We start from the raw sequence: 10418 nt of genomic DNA, 5'->3' as shown, positions 1-10418 counted from the left end.
TCCATATGGAACATTCGAGCCCAAGCCCTCGGCACTCTATACCCTTCCTCCTGTGACGACGCGACACTCTGGTGGCTCCGAATCGCATGTCCACACGGCGAGAGAACCTTCTCTCGGGCTTGCCACACACTTGAGCATCCCAGGTGACAAAGGACCCCGTGGTCTTGATGCCAACGAGTAGTCATACAGCCCGCCAATTGGATCGACTCGATGATTGAGTTGATTACTCTTCATTCGCGACCCCGCCTTCTACACGTTGCAGCATGCACGATACACCCTGGCCATCTGTGCATCCTTAAATTGCCCTTGCGAGATCCAAGAATACAAATTGTCCGGGGAAAGACACCAAGAATGCTTAGCCATCGGTACATTCGCGATGGATTGAACCACTACCTTTAATTCGTTGCTCGCAAGCTAACCCCGCACTGCACATTTAGCGCCACGGCTCTTGACCTCATATACCGAAGTATAATCACTTGGCAACGTTGAAATATCCATACGAAGTGCACTACTCTGAGATGCATATGACTGGGATACCATTCTGGGAACTTAGCTGTGCGACGAAGTGACAGCCTGATCGCGTCCAACAATGAGTTCTCAACTCCCAAGGCGGACCAGATGTCCATCAATCCGTCAGAGATTATCGCATGATCAGTTCCTCATATTGCATGAGCTCATTGTCGGGCTTCTGGAGACTGGGCAATATGCATCGTGTACTTTGCACACAAGCAAGGCCAGGATCGAAGCCGTGAAACAATCCTATAAGTTGGTAGCATCATGTATTCCAGTAACTGTGTGACATCCCACATCCTTCATTCAGCTCACAGTCTTCCCTTTCATCATGTTGTCGACTTCGAACCTTGCGGTGTTTCTGGGTGTTTGCGCCTCCCGCGCATCCGCCTGGGTCATTGGAACGGAGCAGTCCGAAACTCACCCAAAGATGACCTGGCAGCGCTGCACAGGCAGCGGTGGCAACAGCTGCACCAACGTCAACGGTGAGATTGTCATTGATGCTAATTGGCGCTGGCTTCATTCCGTTGGAGGTTACACCAATTGCTTCGACGGAAACGAGTGGAACACCACGGCGTGTGCGACTAACGCCGCATGTACCAAGAACTGTGCTATTGAAGGCTCAGACTATCGCGGTACCTACGGTATTACGACCTCTGGCAATGCTCTTACTCTCAAGTTCGTTACCAAGAACCAATACTCTACCAACATTGGCTCTCGCACGTACCTCATGAAAGATGCAAACAACTATGAGGTAGGGCAGCGCACCAGATCTAGGTATGACACAGACGCTGATAATTTTGATTCGATGTTTAGATGTTCAACCTTATCGGAAACGAATTCACTTTCGACGTCGACAACTCGCAGTTGCCATGCGGTCTCAATGGAGCATTGTATTTCGTTTCCATGCCCCAGAAGGGCCATGGTGCACCCGGTGCAAAGTACGGGACTGGTAAGTTGCAGGATTCGATATTCATAGAGCATGAACTGATACATCCCAGGTTACTGTGACGCTCAATGTGCTCGAGACCTGAAGTACATCGATGGCAAAGCCAATGCAGAAGGTTGGCAAGCATCCGAATCTGACCCCAATGCGGGTATTGGCAGGAATGGTGCATGCTGGTGAGTACGCCAGTCTGCTCGGCTAGGCCCATTTTGACGCAACTCAGCACCGAGATGGACATCTGGGAGGCAAACTCAGTCTCCACGGCTGTGACCCCACACTCTTGTCAGCCTGAAGGCTACTCAGTCTGCACAGACGATACATGTGGTGGAACATACTCGCTCGATCGCTATGCCGGCTCCTGCGATGCGAATGGTTGCGATTTCAACCCATACCGTGTCGGCGCGAGGGACTTCTATGGCAAGGGCAAGTCTGGTGTAGACACATCAAAGAAGGTGACAGTGGTCACACAGTTCTTGGGATCTGGAGGATCGCTCAGCGAGATCAAGCGCTTCTATGTGCAGAATGGCAAAGTCATCGCTAACCCGGAGCCCACAGTCCCTGGCATGGTATGTGCTCACGTCACCAAGCCTTATGAACTCCCTTCTGACAATCGCGCAGACAGGCAACTCGATCACCCAAGAATGGTGCAACACGCAGAAGGAAGTCTTCCAGGAGGAAGTCTACCCCTTCAACGAGTTCGGCGGCATGGAGTCCATGGGTAGGGGTATGAACCTGGGCATGGTACTTGTCATGAGTCTCTGGGACGACCACTACGCCAATATGCTTTGGCTTGACAGCAGCTACCCTACTGACAAGGATCCGGAGCAGCCTGGTGTCGCTCGCGGCGAGTGCGACATCAACAGCGGCGTGCCAGCCGATGTAGAGTCTGCTAACCCGAATGCGCAAGTTATCTTCTCAAACATCAAGTTCGGGCCCATCGGCAGCACTTTCGCGCAGCCTGCTTGAGTTTATCAGGACGCATGATGAGCTTCGGGGTTGCTTTCACTGTCTCTCTGGTTCTGGCTCTACGCAGCCTCATCGGTTACCGCTTGTACATAAATCTGTCTGATCATGTCATTCGCTTCATTCTGATCAGAGAGACGGAACAATCAACGCTGTACAGTTTTGAAATACACTGTAGGCAATAAATATTCGTTCAAGAGTGCGCACACTTGATTCTAGCGCTTTCACCTTTGGCGGTGTGTATTCACAGTGAAATACTGGTTGGGGCACGATAGGCTGCTGTTAGCTCATAGGGAGAATGCCCCTAACTTCTATCCCTCCTTAGCATTTCAAAACATCACCGGAGCGGAGGAAGAACTTCCAAGTCATTGTCCAACCCTCCCGAAGTCCCTTTACAGCACATCACAACCGCAGATTTCACCATGGCTATGGACCTACAGCTCGAAGAAACACCACAACAATCAATCGCGCAAACGGCGTTGGCCATAACAGAGCTCGCGGAGAATATCCTGAACCGTTTGCCGGATGTTCGCGATCTAATTCATGTTCGGGCAACTTCGAAGGCCTTGACAACCATAGTCGACGGCACACCCAGCATCCAACGCCAGTTGTGGCAGCTTCCCACACCAATCCCAAACGACGAAGACCCACATTACCCTGATTTACCACAGATTATGTCCACGTATCCCATCACGCTAAGCTACCAGGAGGTGGAATGGGCTCTAGAGGCGAGTCGTCGCATGGAATGGGATGTGTATGACGCAATTGAGGCAGGCGAAGATGAGGTGACCGCTGCCGCGGTGCGAGAGCAGCAATGGCAAAGTCTGTGGTATTCGTTCGAGAAACCCAACTATACGTTTCACCTTGATACTATCCTCGAGCAGACACCTCAGCAACAGGCGTTCAAGTGCAACAGTTGCCAGCGTATTCACCCTCCATACGCTGCCTCGGGCTTACATCCAGCTCTCCGCTTCCTACACAACCACGAAATATGCGGTCACGGCTATGGTTCGGAACTGCTCTTTCGTTTCGCTCTTATGAATCTCGGGCGTGCAGACTACCGGATGGGGCCTGCATTGGACGAAAACCAGGGTCGCAGGTGTGGTCGCAAAAAATTGTATATTCTAGCGTTGTTTGCCAGGGCTGTGAGCAACGCTTACGAAACCGCAAAGCAACGCGGTATTCTTCAACATTATTTCATGGCGCCCGTGTGCACGAGGCTCATTCTGACTTGCGTCGAAGGTTCAGACCCCGTGGATTTGGGGAATATGATTGTTCGCGATCAAGATGGCATCAAGTTGGGGCAAGTGCTACGCGCTCTTCTGCGATTTTGCGACATGACCTTTACGCGCGGTCGCGCTAAGGTGCTGACTGTCAACGAGGCCTATGTCACCGGTGGAATATATGCTGAGACATGTGAGGAGGACAAGGCCTATATCGCCCGGCTGTACGATGAGGCACAGCAGGAGTTATCCTGCTTGCAGGAAGGTTATTTGGATGAAGACCAAGCAGCTCGTGGTTGAGGTAACAGATGCGCCCAGAGATCGCAGCGACTGATCCTGTATCTAGAAGCAGGAACTCTCGCGTCATGGATCATGATCTTCTTTCTTTAATCTCGAGCGTTCGTTTCGGTATACCAGAGTCTGGTGTCGCATGGCCCAACCAAGTTCGTTTTCACTGAGATATCGACATCAGCGTCACAACGGCAAACACGAGCGTCTGCTTCGTATGGAGTAAACGCAATCTGTTTTCGCATGACCGAATACAAATACTTCCATGCCCTCTCTTGTTATGTTCGTGCGTGCCCAGCCTGTATTCTTTTCTCCACATCTTTACTGATTTGGCCCCAATTCGTCGCTATCATTGCTGGCAAATCAGCGTACTCTTCGCCCTAGCCTCTTCTCCCCCACTGTTAGCCAGGAGTGCCTGCAGCATCTACCGAAGATGCTTGAAGATCGTGTGGAAGGTGTGACACGTTGTTGGTTTCCGTGCCCATGCGACGACCTAGAGGAGGATCAGTGCGATTGCTGCTCGTGGTAGTCGCATGCGAAGATGGGCCACAAATGCCGAGGTGGTGTTGCATGAGGCTGCTTGGGCGGCAGTGGTGACGTAGCTGCCTCCTGAACCTGGCACTAGCGCAATTTGGATTAGCTCAATGGGGACGGATTCCGGTTCCCGAGGTCTGACCTGAGCGACCGCCGCAACTACTTGTCGACATCCCATACACTATCGCAATCAGCTCTTCCAAGGTTGCTACTGCATGCGTTCATCATAATCATCCTGGTGTCCTGCGATAGTATGTCAGACGCTTGTGACATGTCGTTTAAAGTGTTGGCTGAGCATGAGGCAGAGAGATGCACACTTCAGCCTTCACTTGGCCTGCCCATGATCGATTCGTGACCTAGCCAAAGCTTGATGGCAATTATCTTGTGGTCTATACCCTCTCGTGAGTGTAGTAAGTCGAAACAGCTCCATCTTATATCTGACTAAGCGCCAGCTGTTTACTCGACGCGTAATACAAGAAGTCCCCAAGCCTTTGTACCACGCGATCATGTCACTACTGTGTAACGCGTTTGCCCGCTTCGTATAAACCGTCCCTTGCCTCAATTGCTGCCCTGGTTCCTTCTTCACCGACCCCCTCATCACCATGGATTACCCCAACATCGAGTCGCGCTCGGCTGCGCAGCAAGTCGCGACGACAACTGAATTTCTCGCTGCAATCTTCATGCATCTCAGCATACTCGATCTACTGCATGTGAAGCAGGTCTGCAGGCAATGGTGCGACTGTGTTCGAGACTTAAGCGAGCTGCAGCCAGCCCTTTACAAGCGCGCCACACCGGTGAAGTCTGGAGATAATCCGCACTTCAAGCCTTTAGACGAAGCGCTCGCCGCAGAGAAGTCCCGCGGAGGGCAGACATTCGGAGAAATGTTCATCAAAATCGGTCACGATCTTGAGTGGCGCCTAGATTTGTTAGTGGGATCCGGTACGGCAGATGGCAAGACCTTCGACAATCAAAGTGGTTGGCTCAGGCAACTTGATCACTACAAAACCGCGTTTAACATGATTATACTTTGTCACCACTGGACACCTCATGGCCCCAATCGCTCGATCTCCCGTCATAGTGCCGCTCCGCGAGCAATAACTGAAATGGGTGGCGTCCATTGTGGTAAATGTCATACGTTCCACTTCAGCTTCCGGTGGGATAATTTGCACCCGATGCTTCGATTCCTGAAACACACCCCATTTCTATGCATCGACGGATACAACTCGACGATTGACATACGGCTCATAGGTCCAAATTTGCCTTACTCCACAGACATCGAGCCCAAATACCAGGTGTTCCAAACTGCTATGGACCTCGCAGAACAGGTGGAAGACGTGGATTCGATATGTACAACATCTGGGTTGAAACATGACATCGGCATTCAACCTTCTGGTCTCCGACTTTCGGCGGCAGTCGGTCACTCGCCTCATCACAGTTCCACAGGTACACTGAGACGATCGGGCTTGCTCATCGGCGACTTCTTAGAAGGACTCATGTGGTGCACGCGGAAATTGGCTCTCGATGTACAGACTGATACAAGGGGCGTCTTGAACTTTATTGTGGGATCGACGGAGAGGGGGCTTAAAGCGGCGGAGGATCCAATCGAGCCAAATGCGCTTACAGAAGCGCAAGCCAGAGTCACGGCGATGAACGAGCGTATTGCTGTGATGGAAGCCCGCTCAACACTCTGGCGACAACAAGCATAGAGGGGGAAGGATCGGGTAGGCAAGGCGAGCCGTGGTTGTCTGCAAACTACATGTAGATGCTCTAACAACCTCTATGGAGATCACTTCCATTACTTATTGACCATGCATCCTCCAGGACGTTCCTCATCTTACGTACAACTCGTTACGACTCAGCGTCTTCCTGTAAGCCAAATTAAACCTCTACGATTGAGATCTCAACAGGAATCGCTTTCCGCAGTTCAGACCGACAGGTAATAATGCGTGCACAAAGCTTGAAGAGGTCTCCGAGAAGTTTCGCAAAGTCGAAGTTATGTGTCTCTTTCTGACCCTCCAACAGATAGCGATCGATAGCCGGATCTAGCTTGGCGATGCCATCTATAGCCTGCACCAGACGAACATACATGCCGCTTTCATGGAAATCAAGGCGCTGGTCAAACCCGAACAGTCTCTCACGACATACGGGACAAGTGGCTTTGCCTGTCTTCAGATGATCCTCAAGACAGATGGTACCGTGCGTGTGGCCGCAGGGAGTACGGACAGCTGGCTCAATTCTGTTCGAATGCGAGAAGGACACCCCGTAGTCGTAATAACAGGCATAGCAGCGGCGATCGGCCGGATCATCCGCTGCCATTGCTTCTTGGGTACACGGCGTGGTGAAGTCCGATACCGCTGGGTAGATTGGTGGTCGTTTACTGGGTGAGACCTCCCTCCTCGTGTCGGAGTCGGAGTCGTTATCTTGGGAGCCGGATGGTACGATGTCCTCTACATTGTCGTTGTCTTTATTAGCATTTTGATCGACTTCGCCTTCTGTGGCCTCGTTGTTATTCCTGTCATAAGAAGAAGTTTCGCTGAGAGCAACACTTCGCTTATCAAGCACCGCATCTAACTCACCGATGAACTCTGCTTGCTTGTACCGACAGCAGGTTAAGTATGAAACCATACTGATGAAACGGTCCTACTCTAAAGACGTATAGCTTCGAATGTATTTTTTATCGAGGTACTCTTTTTGTATTTGACCGCTTAGGCCCTTGTGCAAAGCTTTATACTCTAATATAAGCCTATAGGAATGGCCTTCGGTTGGATACAGCTTTTGGCCTTTAGCTTGACGTTGCTTTATCTATAGCATTCGAGCCGCCAGGTAGGGGTTTGCGGTAGACTCCTTGAATGTGTCAAGATCTAGACTGAAACGAACATTGTCAATGAGCCTGAAAAAGGGCTGACCTTCGGCGCGATACGCTAATGTTCGAGCGAACAGTGCTGCGTCTGCAATATAGGCTCGATAGTAGTCTCTGGTTCTTTCCAATTTTGATACTGGCCATGCGTCGGAGAGAGAAACGATCTCCATTCTCACTTCAGATGACAAATTAGACGCGACTCCTCGATCTAGATTGTCCAAAGAGACATAATTAGCCTGCATACGAGTGTACAAAGTCAGTACATGCATTTCGTTCATTTGGCTTCGGGACTTTACTAACCACGAACGTGAGCAACGGTTGAGCTTCTGCTGTGTGTACTGAGTCAAGATCGAAAAGTTGCAGTCCAACGTGCTGTAAGATTTTGAACAGTACCCGATTGATGACCAATGCTGAACGCCGCAACAGTCCGATATGTTCTTCGAAGTCTTTCTGCGCGGCGAGATCCATCGTGTTCGTCGACTGTTGGCACAGCACGTCAGATTGACTGAAGCGCGTAAACGGGGCAGATGTATAAAGGGTGTGGGATTGCTGTTCTGTACCGTTTGTTGATCGAGCAGTCAGCGATATAGCAAACTTGTGGTTTGATGGCACCGTGAAATGGTAAAAACATGAAAGAATTCGTCAAAGAGATACTCACTCTTGAGTGGAGTGATGAAGCCACATGGTTATCGAGCTGAGGTAGCAAAGGAGCCTCTGTGAAATGCCAAATTCTATGCAAACACTCCGGTAGAATACCCCATCGCCAAGTCGTGTTGTGATCAACGTAGGCTACTGCGCAAACTCTGGGGTAACTCTCATAAGACGAGTATTGATCATAATAGGTGCACGTCTTCGTATAACAGCCCAAGACGAGAGTGGTAAGTCGATGCATGAGGCTCCAGGGCAAGGATTAGAAAAGTTAAACGCAATAACTTCGACAGCCGCTATCAGCAGTTTGGATATTCTGTCTTGCATCGAGTACTGCTCCTCAACGGGGCGATGGCTTGGCTTTAGGTCGCGTGGTCTTCGCCGGCTACACGCTGCATTTTGAGTTCGCGATTGTTCGGTCCTTGTAGTCTGGTGGTTTCAACCTTGTTCAGAAAGTGCCGAAGCCCAGGTACAGGCCAGGAAACATGTTGATCGTGGCAATTGCGCCTACGAAGCTGGGAAGCTGTACCGAGTCTTACGTTCGTCGATAGTCGTTGGCATCCTGGTACCAAAGCTTGAAACCGTATGAGAACGGTGGAATCGCAACATGAAGCATTTCGGTTGCCATATGGTAGACGGCCATAAGGCGTCGATAGAATACAGCCATTCCAAGGTTACCTAGGTATGACGAGACCAACGGTGCGTCTGCTGGTGATCAGGCAAGTGCCGGTCAAACAAGATACCAGTATCTGTAAACTATGGCAAGGATACAGCAAGGATGCAATAGACCAAATGCAGTGGAAGTACTGCCCGGGCACAATCGGAGAGCGCCAGCGCACCTCGTGACGACACGCCCGGGTTTGAGGGTCGCATGATCTGGTGTCGCATAAGTATTGGCTGCACCCTTCGCCGGATGATGATCGCAAGAACGTGATACTCACCGCCATAGTCACTCTATATATCCTCGTTAGCAATTTTACTGTCTGCTAAATACTACGTCCAAGAGTTTGAACGCATCAGTTTGTCTCCCCCGTCGATGTCGAGAGCCTGAGGTGCGACATCTGTCTTGCCCCGCCACCCCGCCTCCTCGGCTGTGGCGCCCTTATCGCTTATCGCGACATTTCCGCATCCGTCTTCGGCGCGTCATCTGCTCCTTCGCGTCGACACGCCTCAAAGGGCGGGCAGCCTCCCCCGGGAGCGTCTTACTTCTCTCGAGCCTAAGGATAAAGAGCCTCGTCTCCGCTCACTGGCGAAACGCGTAGTTACTTTTTATACCCTACCCGAGCCAACACCGGCCGGACGTTCATCAGGCGGCACGACTACACCATTCACGATCTCCACCAAGCAGCAGGAAGCGAGACCTCATAGTTTAGCCGTCCGGAGACCTCGAAGGATCTTTCTTTCCATAGCGCCAGGCGATAGTCGCATCACTATACCACCACTAATATTCCGATCAACCCTCTGTAGTACACCATGCCGAGCTCACCAACGCAACCATTCCCTCTCTACCTATTCCCCAGCCTTCCCTTCCGCCGCCGCCGAAGCTCTGCCATCAGCATCTCGACCGCCTCCACATCTCCGTCCTCGTCTCCACCCCAGCCGACCTCTTTCTTGACGGCCCAACCGAACTCACACCTGCGCTGCCAGAAGTGCCTTGCCGACCTCATCCCCACGTCAGCCATAATAAGCAAAGGGTTCACTGGGCGTCATGGTCGCGCATATCTTGTAGGACCTCCATCGGCATCTAGCGCGTTTGCTGGTGGTGACATGTCAGCGACAGGCTGGAAGGCGGGCGACCTACCCAACACTTTGACGCACAAAGCCCACGCTCGTCAGCTCGTCACGGGTGCGCATACCGTTTCCGATATTAGCTGTCGCAGCTGTGGTACCGTGTTAGGATGGAAGTACGTCGATGCTGCTGAAGAGACTCAGAAGTACAAGGTTGGCAAATTCATACTGGAGACGAAGAGAGTTGTCAAAGGCGCGGAGTGGGACGAGAGCGTAGAAGAGGAAGACAACGGCATGGTACTGGAGAAGGAAGGTGACATCGAGTTCGATTCGCAGGACGAAGACGAATGCGAGGACCTCTTCAGTGGCATCTGGAGCCCCCAACTTGCGAGCAAGAGGAGGAAGCGCCGTGCCTACGGTGACATTGACTTGTCGGTGTGAGCTTGTCGATCCTTCCGCATCCACATTGCGAATACTTCTGCGCGTATATTACGGCGCATACCCTACAACTCAACACGAGAAACGAACGAATACCCCGGAAAGATAGATACACTTCCACTTTTGATACCCAGGAAAGGCGCATGGACATGGCGTAATGGTTTGCTTTTGTTTAATGACATGTGTATGTACCCTTATGAACCATGGTACAACACCACGATAATTTGATCGTCACCAACTTGTCCACAATATATCTCTGCATGCATTGATGTCTCGTGAG

The 10418-nt window shown here is 51.3% G+C and overlaps 4 protein-coding genes across 4 annotated transcripts; 3 read left to right on the top strand and 1 right to left on the bottom strand.

Annotated features, from left to right (window-relative positions):
• Positions 1-841: 841 nt before the first annotated feature.
• Positions 842-2422, top strand: CEL1_1 (Esterase/lipase/thioesterase; the record flags this gene model as incomplete). Its single annotated transcript, XM_051464762.1, has 5 exons — positions 842-1264; positions 1327-1462; positions 1512-1632; positions 1680-2022; positions 2075-2422. 5 exons carry the CDS (start codon positions 842-844, stop codon positions 2420-2422), a joined length of 1371 nt encoding a protein of 456 aa, XP_051331283.1.
• A 419-nt stretch (positions 2423-2841) lies between these two features.
• J4E85_000471 (uncharacterized protein) lies at positions 2842-3942 on the top strand (the record flags this gene model as incomplete). The annotated part of the gene is made up of 1 exon (XM_051464761.1): positions 2842-3942. One exon carries the CDS (start codon positions 2842-2844, stop codon positions 3940-3942), a length of 1101 nt encoding a protein of 366 aa, XP_051331282.1.
• A 2400-nt stretch (positions 3943-6342) lies between these two features.
• On the bottom strand, positions 6343-7089 carry J4E85_000470 (uncharacterized protein; the record flags this gene model as incomplete). Its single annotated transcript, XM_051464760.1, has 2 exons — positions 6343-6531; positions 6610-7089. The coding sequence occupies 2 exons, from the start codon at positions 7087-7089 to the stop codon at positions 6343-6345; spliced, it is 669 nt and encodes a 222-aa protein (XP_051331281.1).
• Positions 7090-9445: 2356 nt separating this feature from the next.
• J4E85_000469 (uncharacterized protein) lies at positions 9446-10141 on the top strand (the record flags this gene model as incomplete). Its single annotated transcript, XM_051464759.1, has 1 exon — positions 9446-10141. The coding sequence occupies one exon, from the start codon at positions 9446-9448 to the stop codon at positions 10139-10141; it is 696 nt and encodes a 231-aa protein (XP_051331280.1).
• Between the last annotated feature and the right edge of the window lie 277 nt (positions 10142-10418).

The sequence above is a fragment of the Alternaria conjuncta genome, assembly GCF_024043145.1.
Source record: "Alternaria conjuncta strain BMP 0040 chromosome Unknown scaffold_1, whole genome shotgun sequence".
NCBI lineage: Eukaryota > Fungi > Ascomycota > Dothideomycetes > Pleosporales > Pleosporaceae > Alternaria > Alternaria conjuncta.
The sequence above is the reverse complement of the archived record's forward strand: the minus strand, read 5'-3'. Positions and strand labels throughout refer to the sequence as shown.